The sequence below is a fragment of the Castor canadensis genome, chromosome 4, assembly GCF_047511655.1.
Source record: "Castor canadensis chromosome 4, mCasCan1.hap1v2, whole genome shotgun sequence".
Lineage (NCBI taxonomy): Eukaryota > Metazoa > Chordata > Mammalia > Rodentia > Castoridae > Castor > Castor canadensis.
This window is the reverse complement of record NC_133389.1, coordinates 157,221,928-157,243,312: the sequence shown is the minus strand read 5'-3', so window position 1 is coordinate 157,243,312 and position 21,385 is coordinate 157,221,928. Positions and strand designations below refer to the sequence as shown.

Sequence of the window (21,385 nt, the reverse complement as noted above, 5' to 3'; positions counted from 1 at the left end):
GCCTTCCAAACCTGAGAAACTCCTAAGTAAGGGAACATTCTGATCTGGCAGGCAGGTCTCCTTGGATACAAGCAAGTATCAAGTCTAGTATAGTCACAACAGATTCACTAATAGGAAATTTTGTAAAAATAAACATGTTATTAGGAACAAGTGAAAACACAGGTTATATAAAACCAAAAATGAAACTTTTCTGTATTTTATAATGCTCACATATGTACATATGCAAATTGTGTTTTTATATTTCTAAGTCATGCTTTGTGGAGTTCTAAGTGTTTTGGTTTTTTTTAACAATTTGAACACATAAAAGTGGCAATTATTTAAAAATTAAAGAATACAGAATTGAGTGTGTGTGTGTGTGTGCATGCGTGCGCTGGGGAATCAAACCCAGGACCTTACACATGCTAGACAAGCACTCTATCACTGAGCTATACTTTCAGCCCCAGAATTATATTTTTAAAGTATGGCCTCCTACCTGTATCCTATTCTGCAGAGGTAGCTTTTGCTAACTATTGCCAGTCTATGTTTTTCTAGTCTATTCTACACATTTACAAATGTCAAAAATTTTAAGGAGGATCAAATTATTCTATCTGTGGCTTGCCTTTTCTCCTAACAGTCTATTGTGGACATTTGGGCAAATAGGCCTGTTCCATATACATAAAAGTTTATCTCATTCTTTTAATTGGTTACATCATGAGTTAGGTAAGTTAAGTTAGGTAATTTTAAACCTAAATTATTTTTCACCTGTGCCAGTGTTTTTTATTTTTTGTTTTGTTTTGTGAGGACATATACGGCTATAAGCACCCTTCACGTTTCCCTATACAGTTGTGTGAATGTGTGTAGTGCAAACTCATTAAAGGAGATCACTGGGTCGAAGGATATGCTTACTTTGCAGTATGGTAGATCTTACTAATGTCCTTCTGAAAAAGTGGAACCAGTTTTTACTTCTAGTCAGTGTCTTGAGAGATTCTGTTTTCTTCCTATTTTGACTTTCTATATTACTATTTCTAATTCTAGCCAGTCTGATAAATAAAAAATAACTTCACATTGTTGTATTAATTTGCATTTTTTTCCATTGTAAGTAAGGCTGAGCATCTTTTTTATATTGTTATTAACCATTTGTAGTTTTGTGAATTATGTGTTTGACCTGTATTTAAATTATGTTGTTGCTTTTTCTCTTGTTAATTTGAAAAAGCTCTTTGTATATATTGCCTCTTTTTTTGTATAAGTAGGAAATATTTTTCCCAGTTTTTCTTTTGTCATTTTATGTTGTAAATGATATTTTAGATTGTACTAAAATTTTACTTTATATATTCAACATACCACTTTTGTGGCTCCTATGACTATAAAGGATTTATTCCACATAACTGTTTTTTTCATATTTTCTTCTATTACTTTTGTTTTGTTTTGTTTTTTGGCAGTACTGGGTCTTGAACTCAGAGCCTCACACTTGCTAGGCAGATGCTCTACCACTTGAGCCACTTCACAATCCCTTTTTTGTGTTGGGTATTTTCAAGATAGAACCTCACAAGCTATTTGCCCTGACTGGTTTCAAACCTTGATCTTCCTGATTTCTTCCTTTTGAGTAGCTCGGATTACAGGCATGAGCCGCTAGCACCTGGCTACTTTTTTACAGTTTTAAAAATACTTTTATTGCTTTTTTCCATACTTAAATCTTCAGTTTATCAGGAATTACATTTTTATGAGATGAGTTAGGGATTCAGGTTTATTTTTGCCTGATGGCTAACATCATTTATTAACTGAATTACTTGTCCCCACTTTATTGTGTACTGAATTCCCATGTATTTGAACCCATACCCTGGATGTATACATGCCTGGACCTCAGACACACCAACACACCAGGTACACACCAGGTAGTATTCTAGAAAAAGTGGGATGTATGGAGTTATAATGAACACTGTGCCATGAATGGTATTTACTACTTATCCACACCTTAAGGCAAAGAATAAAAATTAACAACAGTCTTAGACAATGGTATGCAAGCTAATAAAAGCACCTATTTCAGTTTATGTGTAGGGTTTGTTTTTCTTCATCAGTGACCCAGCAATTTATTAGATCACAGCTTTCTAGTCAGTAACTCACTTTAGTTTCTCATTTAATCTCAGGCATTGCTAGTCCTATAAAAGCTGTTAAGTTATAATAATGTTGAGTGCTTATGTTGTACTTTTCATCCCCAAAGTGCTATCTAAACACTGACTAATTAAATGCATTGATGAAGGGATTTGCAGAGGAAAACTGATACCTGGTTGCACACCTGTAAGGGGATGATTTCTGAAAGGCCTTACTTCACTCTTTGAATGTGTTCAGCAAGCAGGAGAATAAAAAGCAGGTGACATTATTTCACTTCTGTTGAAAATTTCCTGGGGTATCTTCTAATTAGTCTGGTTAAACTCACCTTTTATCTCTCTCCCCAGATATTCCCTTTCTACATTCCTGGGGCTATTCAACAAGCTTCTTTTGATGTTTTCCCTGATGGCTAATCACAAAATCATAGAATCTTCAAACTGAAAGGGTTCCTTATTGATCATTTAGTTTTGAATGACTTAGCACAATCACTTTATTTCATAGATGAGGAAACTGAGGCATGGAGAAGTTACATGACTTTAAAAAGGTCATTCAGCTTACTGGGGAAATCACTGGGAACAGAAACCAAGAATTCTAACTCCTACTTCAGATCTCAACCAGCTGTATCCTTTTCTTTCTCTTTATGAGCATTTGTATTACCTTTATTTTTTTAACCTTATTTTTTTTCCTCATTTTTTGCTCCCATCACTTTTTTCCTTCCTTGCTCTTGACTTTCATGTCTCTCCTGAGCCTTATGGTTCATTCCTTTATATGATCAGGTAATGTTGCTTTGTTTTTCTTCTATTTCTCTCTCTACTTTAAAAACAGGATGTTAAGATGAATCTCACTGTTCACCAAGTCCTCTCTGCAAAGCCATATTTCTCTAGTTTTCCATATATATATATATATATATATATACATGAGGAGTTGCTTTGTTTTTTTCTAACTGTAGTTGCTTCTCAGCTTAATAAAGTTATTTCTCTAGTTTTGGTAAATAGGTAGGGTTTAAGTTGATGGCAAGTCCAATTTGTCACAGAAATTTGTGTTGCTCTATGATTTCCCAGTAGTTCATCCATAAGATACTATTTAAGATCATCTCTACATTCTGAAAACACATAAGATGCATTTAAGAGAATTTTCATGTTATCTTTTCATAAGCCAAAGGAAGATTGGGGGGTAGGGGGTGGGGAGGAGGTGGCCCAAACAATGTATGCACATGTGAGTAAATGTAAAATGATAAAAATTTTTTAAAAAGAGTTGATAAGGCAGCAGTTAGTATAACATATAAGCATTTACATTTTTTGTTCTTATCATTATAAACATCTTGGAAAATGTATCCAAATTTCTTTAGTTAAAACACAACCCTAAATGAATGTATTCTTTTTTAAGTTGAGAGAAACAACATAGTATGAATAATGTATGTTGCCACATAAGCATTGGTACCATATTCTGGCCTTTTAAGAATTAAATGGTGTTTTGCCTTTTTGTGGGAAGAAAAAAAAGGAAGATCTAGCTCATATCAAAACTGTCCATGTAAACCTGAGCCACCTAGTTGTGCATCCTGCTTCTAGGCAGGGACTGAGACAGTATGAGAAAGCCCCCATTTTTACATGGTAGGTCAGTAGGCACACAGTGACCTCAGATCCAAATCCCAGGCTGCACTCGGACCCCATATTCCCTCAGAAAGGCCCGTCCTAGTTGTGAAGGGTCCTTATGAGGTAGAGTCAGGGTCTGTCATTAGCTAGTGGGGTAGTCTTAAGCAGCTCTCATCCCCTCTCTGGGCCTTAGTTTGTTTCATATATTAAGTAAGGAAGCTGAGTTAAGAAAGCCAATTAGGAATTTTTCTTATTTACTGCTCAATGAATCAGTAATGCCATAACTAGAACCAAAATGCATTACAGAAACTGAAGTCACATTTCAGACAAAGGTAATTAACAGAGAAGAAAAATTCTCCTGATCATTCTTGGGAACTTGCTATCTCAGTTTGAAGTATTTTGACCTACTTTCCCCATATATAATGTACATATACTTGTATCAAACCATTTGGCCTGTTTGGTGCTTTTCTTTGGGAATGAGTCATTCAAGTTCCACGGAGGTATAGTTTGACAATCCTTTGAGGCACTTAGTGAAGAAAAACTGTCTGAAATAAGTACTGTCCCTTACATTTTTTTCTAAGTAAGAAACTTGCATTTTGGTTTATCTTTGCCATTTTAGCCATTGAAGGAATTGAAATTGAAATTTATTTATCCTTTATTCCCTGTCAGTTTCCAGCAGGAAGCAAAATGTAAAGATAAGAATGATTATGAACACTCAAAAATCTACCCAATTAGACTAAATTATCACATAGTTTCCCAAGTCTTATTAGATATTGTCACCTGTGGAGAGGATCTGATAAGAGCTAATTGGTGACATTATAATCTTCCCTTAGCAAAGTGCTTGATTAGCCAAAATCTAAGTTATGTTGAGCAGTTCCATAATGGATAGGGAGGATGGGGAGCAGCTAATTAGAGACAAGACAAGACGGTTCATGTTTATATATACGATTGTCCCAGCATTAGGTCATAATGAGGAGCCCAAAGGTTAATTATGAAAAATGGAGTTTTAACCAACTTTTTGAAATAGGAATATCCCACATACTTTCAGTGGTGTGCTTTTTATCTTTCACTTTTAAGGACCCCTGAGTAAAATGCAGACTGAATGAGGATGTAGAGTATTCTCACCATGTGTTAGGGTTTTCACGAATCCACAGGCTGGTTTTAGTTTGTTTTTTGTTTTTGTTTGGTTTGGTTTTGGTTTTTGTTGTTTGTGTTGTTCTGTTTTTTGAGATAGAGTCTTACTATGTAGCCCAGGCTGGCCTTGAACCCACAATCCTCCTGTCTCAGCTTTCTGAGTGCTAGAATTACAAGTGTACACCACCACATTCAGCTCCCACAGTCTGCTTTTCCCAACTTCCTTTGAACTCACCTGGAATAGTTTACTAGACTTTACTCTACCCACCTACAAATGCTGAGAAATGGCACCCAGGACAAAATATAGCCTTTCATTATAGTCTAGCCAAGCAGATGCAAACAAATGATATTACAAATTATTTCACAATGTGTGACAGTTTGAGTCCTCCAGTCATCAGGCTAGCTTGTTCCTGGTGAGTGGCAGGTTAGACTTTTCGAGAAGAAGCCTTTAGCAAGGATAGCAGCCCTGTTCATCACCGTATTCCTGACAGTTGTCCAAAATCTAGATATTATACAGTGGCTGAGGAATACTTGTTTTGAAACAAATGGTAACTTGACAAATCAGAGGGAAGGAATTAGCCAATGCAGAAAGAAATTTGATGAGAGAAAGCCTTTTCTTTCTGGTCCAACTTACTAGTGTGCTATCTCCCTTCCTCTGTAAATTTTGAACTTTATGCCAAGGGAGTGAAGGTAAACAACATAAAAGAATCATGGGTGCCCTTTTCCCATCCCACAGATCTCTATTGGCTGCAGACCTTGAACATGACACTGCAATTTCCTTGTGCCACACACAAGTAATAAGCAGCTGTTTCTGAAACTGTGGTTTGGAGAAGGCAGCACTAAGTTATTTTTTAACTTAATTGTAATTTTTGATTGGTCTACAAGAAAGTAAATCAAATAAAGTCTGTTGTCTTAGTCTGCAAGAAAGACATAGGCCTCAAATTCCAATGCTGACCATCTTGACCAGAATAGAAGAAGGGGAAAATATGTATATCCCAGAGCTGAAAGTTCAACCAGGCAGCTTTTGTGGGCTGCCTTCGCACAAGAAGGGTAAACATATTTGGTATATTTCTCAGCTGACTGGATCATGGAAGGTGACATTTTGAGTTGTAGAAGTTCAGTCACTTGGACTGATTGAAAATGAGTTTAAAAACTTTTTTTTTTCCAGTGTTGGGGATTGCACCCAGGGCTTCATGTATACGAGACAGACACCACAGTCCCAGCCCCAAGAGCAAACTCTTGAACTCTTAAAGCTTGATGCTGCATTTTGGTCCTATACCACAGTGTAATAAAATGACATAATTTTAAATTACAAATAGAGCTATGTATTCTTTGAATACTCAGTCAGTCAGTATGATGCCTCTGAAATAATTATATATGCACACTCTCCAAGTAAATAAATCAGACTGAGACCTTCCCTAATACAAGAAATGAAGTTTAATGGAAAACAGGAACACACTGTCTCTTTAGTTTGAACATCTGCCTTTTCTCAAGGAGATAGAGCAGATTGATACATGAAGAAGGCAAATGAGGTTGAATGCAGGGGACAAAGACATGAAGAAAGAACTACATATGTTTTTTGCTAATTACATTGTCATGATTTTATTCACGCAGACATGCACTTTGGAAGAAATAAACAGAGAGATAACTAAAACTCATCCCAGAAGTCTATTTCATCATACCTGGTGACATCCAATTGACCACCTGGTTACTAAAACCACCAGCCCTTTAATGCTAAAAATGAAGTATCCTTCCAAATTTTGATGGGTTGTTATAAAGTTATATCAATCTGTGACTAATTTAGTTAAAAATAGGAAAGGAGTAAGAAAGATAATTTCCTGATGTTGCTAAGATGTTATCTTACATGAATGATTCAAATTGAGTTTGAGATATACTAAGTGTCTTCCACCAGCATTTTGGCCTTCACCATAATAATTATGCTTGTTCAAGCTCTGTTCTCTTATTTACAACAATGCAAGGAGAAAAGGATCTAACTGATTTACTTTAATTTTACTGATCTAATCCAAACAGAAGAACAATTTGATGCATTTTTTAAAAAATGACATACGAACTTTATACCTTTCTTTCTTACCCTTCCTACAAATCTAAAGTGTTTGAAATGGAAAGTGAGTCTACATCATTGAAAATTTCTGTTTAGATTAAGATAAATTAGTAATAAGGTATTATTTATTGATCACTTGTTCTAAGTCAAACACTGTGTTTAGTAACATACTGTGTCACAGTATATTAAATCTGTTCCTTCCCTCAACTCTATGAGGGATTTTTCAGTTGAGGAAACTGAGGCTGAAAGAGATGAATTGCCAAAGTCTCACAGCTAGAACATGGATGAACTAAACTCATATTCAGATCAGCCTTACTTTTTCTGTAGTATTCCATTGCTTACCAATACCCAGAGACAACTAAGCTTTGCTGGGTATTGAAAGCTCTTTATTGTCAGCCTCTTTGGGAATCTCTTCTAATGTATAAAACAATGACACACTGGAAAAATTCACCTATGTTGAGAAGCATGCTTGGTTATATATTTTCTTTTTTTAACAAGCTTTGACCAATTTTATTAAGGAAGTACTTTTGTGCTTTACTTTTGTCCTGGTCAGTCCTTGTCTTGTTCTCAGTGATGTTAGAATTGCCTGGTTCAACTCTAGCCTAGGTACACAGTAGCACTTTAGCACTTTACCCATAGGGGATAATTGTCACTCTAGTAAGACATGCCAGTTTAGGGTTGACATAGCAGAATTCTCATGTCTGATCTTCCTCACGGCTGTGTACTTCTTTTTTTTTTTTTGAGACAGGTTTGTAGTCCATGCTTGCCTTTAACTAGCAGTCTTCTTGTCTCAGTCTGCCGAGCATTGGGATTACAGGCATGCACCACTACACCTGGCTAAGGGCTGTACACTTCTTGACCAGGAGGCTCCATTTGTCTTTGCCCTGCCCATAGTCACTGTCGAGATCCAATAGTATCTTTGAAGCTCTGTTCTCACCTACAACCTGAAGGTAGTAGGCTCCTTGAGTGTTGGTTTTATTTGAAGCTACCATCTTGGTAGTATTTGTGGAATAGGGCCCAAACCTTAGGTCACACCAAGATGGTTAGGCAATAGGAATAAAAGTTGCAAAGCTCTTGGGGTAATGCAAGAGAAGCTGTGGGAAGTAAGGCACTCGATTTATTTTTGAGCAATTATCCAAAATAAAGATGTATTTGACTTTTAAAAAGAACCTTATGAGTTAGCACACCTGGAGCCCACTTTTACATAGTGAAACCTCTACACCAGAATCTGGAATAGCTGGATTCTATTCCCGGTGCTGCCAGTAGTTGTCTTCAAGGATAAGATTCAAATCTTGTAAATGCACCTTTACCCTGGAATCTTATAAGTATAAAGTTTTCCTTTGTATAATATTAAAGGAATGTTTATGAATTCCAAAATAGACTTAAGAATATTACTTCACTTTTCCGGAGGAAAAATTCCACCAGTTTCAGAATTTGGAACATGGCCACAAACATAAGCTGACAAATGAGAAGAGCAATTAATCAAGTATAAAAAAGCAGAATGGATCCTTGTATAACTGAGCTGCCTCCAGACCCATGCACTCTTTATGCTCCTCCCTAAATCACACAGCAGAATGATTGAAAATGTTTGTGACACAAAGACAGCTCCAAGATATGATGGCTGACAGCCAATGAAAAAGATGGGAAAGCATCCTTGGTGGGTTAACAAGAATACAGGTGCCTGGCAGGGAGGGAATATTTAAAGCAAGTATGAAACCCACTCTTTGCTCTCAATAATTTCTGTTCTTTTTAGAGTGCTCTATATAAATTTGCTGGGTTTGTAGTTAACAATGGTCAAATACCATTTTTGTATGTTCAGTATACACTTGTTCAATATACAAGAAGCAAAGCAATCACATGTTAAACAAGTGCAACGAGTATAAAACAGTCTAAAATTCTATATTAAGTTATAGTGATGTCATATGAATAAAAAAAAGTTATAGTGATGTAAAAGTAAGTATCTAGGAAGAAGGTCTGTGACAACTGGAGGAGCCACAGATGACTTTCTAGAACAAATCTGAGTCACAAAGCCTATGTGAAATTTAAATAGTTGTTAAGAACTAAAACTCTGGATAGAGGAAATAGCCTTAGTAAAGGACAGGAACAAGAGAGAGCATATTCTGTACAGGGAAAGTTTGCTCACAGAGAAGATGCAGAAGACCGGGAAATGGAAATGAAATAGGATCCATAGCATGGAATCAGTTTATGCAGATACTTGCATACCAAGCAAATCGTAAGCTCCAGTTTTGTGCAGTTTACTCACAATTAAGTGTGTTGGGCATAGCCACTCAATATAAGTTTGTGAAGTGAATGAGTGAAGAGTTTTGATTAAGGATAAAACAAGAATTCGCTGGAGGTTTGAGGGAAACAATTATACAGGATAAAAGTGGTATCTAAAACTGATTGTGCTGGAAAAGTCAAAGGAAAAAGACTAGCATCTGGAAATAAAACGAGATCATATCATTAATCTAGAGAGGCCTGAGAAGAGTTTGGAGTGGGATGGAAGAGAGACTTACATTGGAAACATTAAAAAACAAAAACAAAAAAAAACTCAGCATGAACTCAAAAACTTTAGGCTGAGTGAAAGAAACCAGTCATACACACAAAAAACACATATCATATGATTCTATTTATGAGAAATAGGCAAATTTATAGAGATAAGAAGTAGATTATTAGTTTCTAGGACTTAGGGGAGTGGAATGGGGGACAAGAAGAATAACTAGTACTGACTGTGGGGCCTTAGGGGAGGGTTGGTGAGATGTTCTGAAATTAATTATAATGATGCTGTACAACTCTGAATAAACTCAGAACCGTGGAATTATAGATTTTAAATAGTTGAATTGTATGCTATGTGAATTACATCTTAATAAAGCTGTTACTTAAAAAGAGACCAGGGGAACTAATAAAATGTGATGAGTGTCAGGATATATGTGTTTGAAGGAGAAAAGGAGTCACTCACAATAGACTTCATAATTTCATAATTTGACTCTCAGTGAAATAGCAAGAATTACCACAGTTATTACTTGCCATTGTTGTGAAAGTCTTGGAAAATGCAATTAGACATGGAATATAAGCAAGAAGTATAACATAGAAAGGGAGGAACCAGTTTTTTACTTGCAGAAAACTCAAAAGAATGAATAAAAATGATTAGCGTTGATGAAAGTTCAGTAATATGGTACTATGTAATGGGTACACTCATTAACTAATAAGAAAAATATTATTCAAGAGCTGGAGGTGTGGTTCAAATAGTAGAGCAAGCATGAAGCCCTGAGTTCAAACCCTAGTACTGCCAAAAAAAAAAAAACAAAGAAAAAATGCTATTCAAAAGTTTAACCTTGAATAGCCTTAATAATGAACAGGAGTGGTTTATGCAAAGGAAAAAACAGATTTGTATAAGCAACAATAAATGAAGTTTTAGTAAATGGAGATATGTATCAGGTTATTTCATAAGGAGACTAAAAGTTTTAAAAGATAGCAATCCCATTTTAATTTTCAAAAATCTAATTATTAAAGTCACTAGATAGGAATAAATATATATTACTGGCAATGTAAAGTTGGTGAAATATTTCAAGAACCCTCAAAATGTTCATACCCTTTGTCCCAATGAAATCTTCTAGGCAGAAAAAACTTTATGCACAAAATGCTCAGTCTTCCCCTTTAGGTCCTAGATGAAAATGCATATCTTCCTCAGGTCTTCTCTTCTCCCCCTCTTTACTTACCTGATTTCCAGACTATTCTAAATCCTGGTGCCCCTCTTTAAATGAGTCATTAACCTTGGTTGTTTAGAAAAAAATTAAATAAGGAAAACTAAACTCAACTGAAGGATTGTGACCACAATTTAGAAATAACTATAACACATTGGAAAGTGTTTGCTGGTGATTGGGTGTATGATTTGGTAGTGGTTATTTCTTAGAAAGTATACATCGTATGTTGGTATTAGAAGCATGCCTTTCTGGGGGTCATGAGAGTTAATGGTACCTCAGAGAACAGAAATGATAGGAGGTCTACCTACAATTTTCTAGCATTATGAAGGAGGAAGTAAATTGAAGAATAGTAGAATATGTGCTTGCCTGACTCAAAAAACAGCCAGGATAATTTCTACCCTCTTTATTAAGGAAAAAAAAAGAATCTACTCTTAAAAAGCAATAAACTTGATTTTTTTGTTTCCTTTCTACATTTTAATACAAAATATCAGAATGGTTTAAAAAATGCAGAGACTATATACAAAGAGACAGACTTGCTTCTCCAACTTGTTCTCCACCCCAGAGTTAACCACTGCTATGATTGTATTTAAAACATCATGGCATTGTTCCTTTTGTTTAAAAACCAACTCAGTCTTTAACTCCAGTGTAGCCTCATTTTTAAATAAAAAGCATGATTATATTTGTTATAGTCTTATTTTTTTCTTATATTCTAAATCAGCATATACATTCATGACAGAGAAGTAAAGGCAGATTTTATGTTACCGATGTTAAATGCTGAAATCTTAGAAACCCAGGAATATTAGTTAAGTGGAGAGGGATATGACTGATCATGGATTTCAGACTTGTCAGTCTTTGTAGGCCAGCAAGTGAAATCACAATGGGAAGCAGGCAGATGCAAGACACCAGGACCTGGTGGGGACGAGTGTCATGTGGACAGCATGTGCCTTGTCAGAAGCAACCAACCCATCCTCAAGCCAGGGTCACTCAGGCTGGAATTTTAGCTAGTTTTGCTAGACCTTCTGGTTTTTTCAAAAGAAGCCAAAACTCTGTTTTTGTTTTTGTTTTAATGTAAAATCTATTTTCAAATTGGCTCATTTTAAAAGCACTAAGAAATCTTTAAAAAATTGCAGACTGAAAATTGGCCTCAGACTACCAAATTGTATCCCCTTTATATTACTATACTCACCAGCAGCAAAAGAAACTCATTTTTCTACATTTGCTGTAAGTTCTTGGTGAGATGATTAAAAAAAAACAAAACTATCCAACTAATTTATCAGGGTAAAAAAGGTATTACTGAATTTACCGCATAAACTTTTACATTATTTTCCCTCCATGTTTTCAGTCTGTTTTAGGAATCTACTATACTCCTCTTACACCACATTACATCTCTGAATTTGGTCTCTTCAAGTAGTGTTCCTCATTTGTTGGTCCTCAATCCTTTGTACCATGCTACAAAGAGAAAGGAATGCAAAAAAATTTTTAAAAAGTTTCAGCATCTTCATTTTCCAATCTCCAGTGGTTTAAACCAGAGTTCTTTTGGAGCAAAAATACTCTGTCTTTTCTTTCTTAGAGTTGCTGAGAAATTATAATTAGAGGTTTTCCTGTTGTGTAAAGGAAAGGAATTCCTTTCCTTTCCCACATCTGCAATACTTCTGTTCTCAACGAATTTGCTTCTCTGTCCCATTTCTCTTTATACAGGTGATAGAGGGAAAGCTGGCTCCATTCTTGGGCAAGGTCATTAAATTTGCCACTGCACACGTGTACAGCTGCAGTCTTTGTAGCCAGAAGGGCTTCATCTGCGAAATCTGTAACAATGGAGAGATCCTCTACCCTTTTGAGGATATTTCAACGAGCAGGTACAAAATATCTTATCTTATAAAAATAATACCTGAGTAGGTCACACAGTTTTATTTGGCCAAATCAGGGCAACTTTTAGTCAAGTACTATATCTCTGTCTTTTACCCTGCGTGAGGTTTCCCTTGTTCTTGGGGAAGATTTTTCATACTTTTTGGTTTTCTTTTTTCTTTTTTTAGCAGTATTGGAGTTTGAACTCAGAGCTTCCCACTGCTCCTCCACTTGAGCCATACCTCCAGTCTACCCTTTGCTTTTCTATGTTTATTTCCAACCCTTACCAGCTACCTTTATCCAGTGTGAGATAACAGAATGCAAAGAAATATTGCCAAGCTCTGCCTTATTAGGTAACGAAGAGTGTGTAGATTCCATTTTAGAATGAAGAAGAACCCTGGCCAGCTTTTCAGAGCTGGCAATGGGAAATTGCCCTCTCAGAGGAAGGCCAAAACTAGATCCATTGCCAGGAATACAACTAGAGGACCCTGGTAGACACCTGCCTGCTCACCACATGCTTTTCTCTACAGAGGCATTGCAGTGTGGTGATGAAAGTTTTAGGACTTAAAGGAGAGAAAAGTGGGAATTTATGTGGGATTATTTTTCTAACCAAAGTAATATTTAGACATCAACATATCCTTTGATTGATGGATGATTTTCCCTGACAAACTTAAGATCATGGTTTCCTTATTATTGCTTTTCTTGAAGCACAAACTGATACATATTACTTTTCCTTTCATCCCCAAAGCGTAACAGAAATGTACACTGTTTGGGTGTGTGCCCTGCCTTCTTGGCCATGAATGTCATGGCTCATTTCCCACCCAATCGGACTTACTTACACTGTGGTTCAGAACTGAAGATGAGGCACATAGCCAGGGAAAGTTGAAACATGTAGGGTAGAGCTAAGATGGTAAGGCTTGACTCAACCCTTTTGGCCTCTTTTTAAACCCAAAGACTTTGTAAACATCCAGGAACTGGGGTTAGCCCCACACATACAAAGATAGACACATAAGTGCATAGATACACAAATATATATACACACACATACAGTCCAGCCTCCAGTTTCCTGAGTATAAGTACTTGGTTCATAGCCTATAGATTAGATAGATACCTTTTAAAAATGTATACCAACAAAAATATACACAAATGTTCACAGCATCAGCAGTATTCATAATAGCCTCAAAATGGAAACAACCTCAATGCTTTTCAACTGATGAGTAAGTAAACAAAATGTAGCCTATCATACAATGAAATATTGTTCAGCCTCAAAAAGAAAGGTAGTGTTGATACATGCTACAACATGAATAACCTTGAAAATATATTAAATGAAAGAAGCTGGATACAAACGGCTACATATCATATGATTCTCTTCATATGAAATGTTCAAAATATACTGGCAAATCCATAGAGACAGAAAGTAGATTGGCTGCTACATGGGCATGGAGGAGGAGGATAAAGGGTATAACTACTAAGGGGTACAGGATGTTTTTGGTGATGAAAATGTTGTGGAATAGGATTGTGATGATGGTTGCATAATCTTGTGACTACACTAAAATTCAGTGACTTGTATAAAAGGATGAATTTTATGATATGTGAATTATATTGTAATAAAAATAAAAATTAAATTAAAAATGCTTCCAACTGAGTAAGACACGTTGGGCCACAAAACATATCTCAGTAAATTTTAAAAGACTGAAACTATACCAAGTAAGTTCTCTAGCACATAGAATTAATGATCCACAGTAAAAAAATAAAATCTGGTAAACCCAAAAATATTTGGAAACCAAGCAGTATATTTCTAAATAACTCATGGGTTAAAGAAGAGACAATGAGGGAAATTTTGAAAAAATTTGAAGTGATTGAAAATGGAATATAAAATATAAAATCTCTGGTATGCAGCTAAAGTAGTGCTTAGAGTAAAAGTTATAGCTACAAACACTTATATCCAAGAAAAAAGAAGAAAGCTCTCAGTAACCTAAAATTCCACCTAAGAAACTACATAAAGCCAAGCATGGTAGTACACATCTGTAATCCCAGCTACCCAGGAGGCAGAAGTAGTAGGATTGAGGTCCCAGTACCACAGGAAAAAAAAAAGCCTGGAAAATCCCAGAATATTTGGAGGCTAAACCAAATAGTTTTAAAGAACATGAGTTGATAACTTAGCCATGCAAAAACATGTTCATGGATGTTTTTAGAAGCTTTATTCATAATTGCCCAAAACTGAAAGCAACCAAGATATCCTTGAGTAGGTGAATGAATAAACAAACTGTTACATATCCGTATGATAGAATATTGTTCTGCAATAGAAGAAATGATCTATCAGGCCACAAAAAGACATGGACAAAATTTAAATAATATTGCTAAGGGGAAAAGTAATTCAGAAAAGGATACTTGATTCCAATTTCATGACACTCTAGAAAATAGAAAACTATGCAGATATCAGTGGTTGTTAGGGATTCTGGAATTGGAGGGATGACTAGATGAAACAGATTTTCAGGGCAATGAAACTATTCTATATAGTTCTATAGTGGTATATACCTGACATAATACATTTGTCAGAACCCATAGAACAATACAACACAGAGTGAACCTTAATTCAAACTGTGGACTTTGGCTAATAGTGATGTATTATTATTGATTTATTAATTGTAATAAATAGTAATGTGAGATGTTAATAATAGGGGAAGAAGCAGGTGGCAAGATACATAATGTGAGAATTTTCTATTTTTTAATTTATTAATCTACAACTGTTCTAGAAAAAGTTTTAAAAATTTAAAGTTTATCTGTATGAATGGTTGACTCTAAGACCGAAACTGAACAGTCAGTTTTTAATAAGCTTTATTGGAATACTTTTAGATTTGCGGAAGAATTATAAAGATAAGACAGTGAGTTCTCATATTCCACACGTCCAGTTTCCCTGTGACATCTTACATTGAAGTACATTTTATAATAAATAAACCAATATTAATTCATTGTTGGCTAAGGTCCATTGAGGTTTTTTTTCATATTTCTTTAGTTTTTTTACCTGATAGTCTCTTACATTTATTTGTCACACCTTCCTAGGCTTGTCTTAGCTATGACAATTTCTCAGATTTTACTTGTTCTTGATAACCTTAACTGATAGAGTATTTTATAGAATCCCTCTTTGGAGGGTATGCTTGATATTGTTCTTAGGATTAAACTGGATTTATGGGTCTTGGGAGGAAGAACACAGAAGTAAAGTACCATTTTCATCCCATCATATCCCAGGTGCATAGCCAACATGAGGTATTACTGCAGTGTTTGTGCCAGCCTCTTTTACTATGAAGGTCCTCTTCTTTCCCCTTCTCCATACTGTCCTCTTTGGAAGGAAGCAACTATGTGCAGCACACACTTAAGAAGTAGGGAGTTACATCCTCCCTCTGGGGCAAAGCATGCATGAAATTTTTTAAAATTCTTCTGCATGGGAGATTTGTCTTTTCTTTCACATTTTTTTAATTGTTTATCAATGTGGACTTGTACATAGTTATTTTATGCTTTGAATTATACAATACTGCTTTATTTTAATTGTTCAAACTTTAGCCATTTCAGCTCTCAATTGGCCATTAAACTTTGGCCATTCAAGCTCTCAGTTGGCTCCTATATCCCCAATCATTGAGGAGGGTTTTGTTTGTTTGTTTGCTTGCTTAGTAGCTATTGGTTTAGCATTTTCTTACTTTCTGCCATTACCAGATGCTCCACACTCATTTCTTACCCTAGTCTAAGACACAGCCATCTGTTCAACAAACCTTGGTTCCTTTTACTGGAGATTGACATTAGACACCAAGATCTGACCATAGGTTTTTACACACATTTTTAAAGATGTCAGTCCCTAGACTTATCCCTTGACTGGAACAGAGGTACTTCTGTCTTCTGCATACCAGAATCTCCTGTTAGACTTGGTTTGTTTAAGTCCAAGAATCTATGTCTTCAAAGACTCTGTGATCATGGGTCACCCCTAGAAAAAAGAATCACTCCTCAAAGGTAGCTGTGACCATAGTTAGAGATACTGGATTCTTAATAAAATGATCACATTATCACCTCTATAGAATACATAACTATTTATAGAGTCTTCCCTTAGTCAAATGTAGTTCTCCAAGCTTGCCAAAATGTGTGAGTCAGAAGCAGCTTTTGCCAGCTTTCCCAGAATTCCAGGTCCATAATACTTGTGAGGAACCTATTAGCTTCTTCATGGTGTCCAATTGCCAGTAAAACACTGGCAACAAGCCTGTGGGGAAATGCAAAAGGAAACATTAATGAAAACATATCTGGGGTGGGGACATGACTCAAGTGATAGAGTGCACAAGACCCTAAGTTCAAAACCCCAGTACCACCAAAAAATAAAAAAAAATATTGAAGAAAAACTTAGGTAGAAGCACCAAATTACTGGTTCAAAGCATGTCCATAAAGATATAGTGAATAAAAATGTGATAAATAAAAATAAATTTGAATAGTGGGATGAATCTTAAAATCTGAGTATAATGAAAATTTTTATTAATGAAGTAATATACTGAATGAGATTTGCCTCAGAATAATCTGATGATGAGGTGGGGGATGAATGTAGATGAAAGAGATTGCCATAAACTGATACTTGTTGAAGCCAGATAATAGGTACACAGGGATTTAGTACTATTCTATATTTTAGTATATTCAGCCTTTTCCATGATAAAGCATGTTTTAAAATTTGTTTGTAAAAATCTTAGATACAGGGTTTTTAGTGAAGTTGTTACATTGATCATCCTACTTAATTCAATACCTCTGTAGCCTCATACTTTATTCTTTTAAATCCAAATATCATCTGAATAGTTTAATTATAGTTTTTTGGGGGGGGATTTTGTGTGTGTGTGGTACTGGGGATCAAACGCAGGGCCTTGTGCATGCTAGGCAAACACTTAACCACTGAACTACATCCCCAGGCCCTAATTATAGTTTAATAAAAAATATTTTACAAAAACTAGAATTATTCATTCTTTCAATAAATGATTTATTGAACATACTATATATGTATGTATGTATGTATGTATATGCATTGATCCAGGTGCTGGAAGCTCATGGTGAATACACATGCTCCTTGCTCACAAGTGTTTTATAGTCTAGTAAGGGACAGAGTGGACCTAGAGCTCCACGAAGGCTCCATCATCTCTATAAGTGATGTGCATGTAGGTGAGAAAGAACAAGTTCCATGGTTTCTAGGGAGCTCCATATTGAACTGTAAAGCACTGACCTGGGTACTTCCTTCCTCCTTACTGGCATATACTGTTTTAACATGTTTGTTGGATTATGACCACATATCAAACATCGGACAACTCAGACTTCCCTTCCTTGTTAAATTAATTATTATGCAGGAGGAAGCTTCTTGAATATATAATTTGAAAATATTCTACTCTCAGTTTTTAGGGCCCCTTCTCTGTCACACATAGAGATTGTGCTAAGATTACAGGAGAGTGGCACTAATACTTACTTGTACCAGTGTCAGCAATTTATATATCTCATAATTTCATTCTTCTGCCAGTCGTCTAAGGAGTGTTGCCTCATTCTAATCATAAGGAAACCAAGGTTCAGAGAAGGCAGTTAACTTTCTCTATGAAATAAGGCAAGAAACTTGAACCCAAATACATCTGACCCCAAAATCCATGCTTTTTTTTTTTTTTTAATATACATTGCTGCTTCTTCTGTACTTAAAGTCTTCAAACTCTTTGGCAATCTTCCCTCTAGAGTTTGAAAAAAAATTATTTGCCTCTGTCATTAAAGAAGCCTCCCCTATTTGAAAAATTTTTAAATTTTGAAGGACTGTCCCTTAATTTGCTCTTTTGGGAGTTTTTATACTTGAACAGTGAGCCACAGTTAGATTGAGTTGGGAAAATATATGCCTTTCTCTTATTAAATGAAGAAAGGACTATTGTAACAGGAACAGTAACAGAGCTTCCACCTCATTGAGTCATCCCTAGGCAGTGAAGTTGGTAAGAAAGCAGAGGATCCCTAACTTTAACCCCAGCATGGTACACCATACCAAATTCCCTCCATTCAAATTGGAGAACATCATTCTGAGTGAGGTTAGCCTGGCTCAAAAAACCAAAAATCGTATGTTCTCCCTCATATGTGGACATTAGATCAAGGGCAAACACAACAATGGGATTGGACTATGAGCACATGATAAAAGCGAGAGCACACAAGGAAGGGGTGAGGATAGGTAAGACACCTAAAAAACTAGCTAGCATTTGTTGCCCTTAACGCAGAGAAACTAAAGCAGATACCTTAAAGCAACTGAGGCCAATAGGAAAAGGGGAACAGGTACTAGAGAAAAGATTAGATCAAAAAGAATTAACCTAGAAGGTAACACACACGCACAGGAAATCAATGTGAGTCAATGCCCTGTATAGCTATCCTTATCTCAACCAGCAAAACCCCTTGTTCCTTCCTATTATTGCTTATACTCTCTCTACAACAAAATTAGAGATAAGGGCAAAATAGTTTCTGCTGGGTATTGAGTGGGGGGAGCGGGAGGGGGCGGAGTGGGTGGTAAGGGAGGGGGTGGGGGCAGGGGGGAGAAATGAACCAAGCCTTGTATGCACATATGAATAATAAAAGAAAAATGAAAAAAAAAAAAAAACAAATTCCCTCCATTCAGAAGATAGTACAGACAGTTTTACTATAAAATAGCCTTTATTCTCACAGATTAAATAACTGCAGTTTCTTTAACCTGAATAAGAAAGCCCTAACATCCAAATTATAAGATTTTAAATACAATAGGAAGATCCTGAATTGCAAGACTGCTTTACTTAAACCTAATCCAGCATTTACCCCCTAAAGGCCTACAAGGAAAGCACAGCTTTAGGAAAAATCAACATTCTGTTAAAACAATGACAAAATCCCACATCTTAAAGAAATAGAAATGACAACACCTGCTCGTCTGGGAGAATAAGACAGAAGGGTTCTTCTAATTTTTGAGAATTACAAATCAGAAGATTAGGCTGAGGTGCTCTAAGACTTAGAGAAAACACTGAATATACAAGCAAAGAAGTCAAAGAAGTCCACAAAGTGACCCAGGATTTAGATATTTTAATTCTTAAATTGTCTCTTATGCAGCTTTCTTTATGACATCTCTACACATCACTGATCTTTTCTTGTTTTAAAGAATACCTTTCTAATGCTGCTAAGGGGGCCATCTGCTTGCAACATTTCTATGAAAATGCCATTCTTGGATCTTAAAATGCTTCAAGATTTCAAGTATACAGACTTCATTTTAAAAATCACTCAATCCTGGTGTGGTGATGAACACCTTTAATCCTAGCACTGGGGAGACTGAAGCAGAAAGATCGAGAGTTCAAAGCCAGCCTGGGCTCCATAGAAACCTTGTTTCAAAAAGAATAAAAAAAAATTACAACTTTTTTATTATAAAAATTTTTATTAGGATATATTTGTTATACAGGGGAAAAACACACATCTTAACATTGGACTTTTGAAATAAGCCAGCCTTTTATAAATCAGTTCTGTCCTTTCTGTCATGATCCACTTGGCTTTGTTGATTTTTTCATGTGGTATATAAGTTATCCCCACAGGTATTCTAATATGGAAAACATTGTACCTCAAGAATTTGTGACTCCTACCTACACTCTTTTGGCTGTATTCAGATGTGGATATTATATAAGAAGAGTATGCTTAACCTGAGTTCGGTGTCCTCATATAGTATGCATTCCATAAATACTTATTGTTTGGTTAGCTCACCCAAATATATGAACATTCATAAGAACACTGATAAAGCTTCTTAAATTAACTAATTAGTTAAGGGAGTTTAAAATACTTCCACAGATAGAGGAGCATAGCAAAAGTGTGAAGTAATACCACAGCTTTACAAATGAAGTTGAAACAAGTGATCTGCCATTTAAGGAATTTCTCTGGCAGGAACATCACCCTACTCTAGTCAACAACATTCACCTGGTCTTGGGAAGGCATCAGAGGTGGTGGTTCTGTTCTTCCCATGTGTTACAGGGGTCTCAGGTGACTCAGTGGCTACTCTTCTAAAAGGATTCATTGCACCAGGCTTCAAAAGTGCGGATTGAGCATTATCAGTTTTTGTAAAAGTAGTTGATCATTCCCTCTCCTCCAAAACGTAAAGATGGTATGCAGGACCATGAATTTATTAATTCAGACTCTTACCAGTTAACAGTCTGCCACTAAATCCAGTCTTTACATATTCAAAGAACTTTCCCACATCAGTCTTAAGAATGAACATTGACCTCATAGAAGAGTCTGTAGCAGTGAATTTCTAACAAGGCTTATCCTCTTTTTCACATTTGAAATCCATTTTTATGGATTAGTTTAGAGGAAAAGAAGACCTCCCAAAGAATTTAATCCAAACCCCATTGCTTTCATTCATCTGGCCAAACTCCAGAAATGTCCAGTTTATACTGAAGAACATGGAGACTCCTCATAACATACTTGACCTTTTGATTTGGTCTTTATCATTTTGCATTTCATTGCAATCCACACCACCTAGCCCTGGAGGACCTAAACTTTGTTGGGGCATGAACATTGTTCTTTCCTTCTTCCTTTCTTTAAGCTTCATATGGACATGAAGCTTCAAATATCTAATTGTTATCAAATCCTGTTAAGGTTTGTTTAGAAAGAAAGAACCTGCTTTATAATGTAAAGTGTTGAGTTACTTCTTTCCATAGAAGGTGCTGAGATATATAATTTTTCTCAACACAACTTGAATAGTCCATTAAGAGCTGAGTTTTCCATTACCCTGTTTTCCCTTGATTTGTCCACATGAGCATGGTGTCTGGAGAAGGCTCTATGAAGGCTGACTGTGGAAAAGGAATTGCCTAAAGTTGTCACTTACGTGCCTTAAAAAACCTACCAGGGCTGGCCAAGTGGCTCAAGTGGTAGAGTGCCTGCCTAGTAAGCAAAAGGCTCTGAGTTCAAACCCCAGTACCAACAACAAC

At 35.9% G+C, this 21,385-nt stretch overlaps 1 protein-coding gene across 7 annotated transcripts in view; it reads left to right on the top strand.

Annotated features, from left to right (window-relative positions):
* Plekhm3 (pleckstrin homology domain containing M3) overlaps positions 1-21,385 on the top strand; it is a 168,746-nt gene that overhangs the window by 128,993 nt on the left and 18,368 nt on the right. For all 7 annotated transcript variants that reach the window (XM_074071582.1, XM_020173404.2, XM_074071580.1 and 4 more), the window contains one exon: positions 12,276-12,433. In XM_074071582.1, the coding sequence (XP_073927683.1) occupies positions 12,276-12,433 (158 nt within the window). The remainder of the gene's footprint in view (positions 1-12,275; positions 12,434-21,385) is intronic.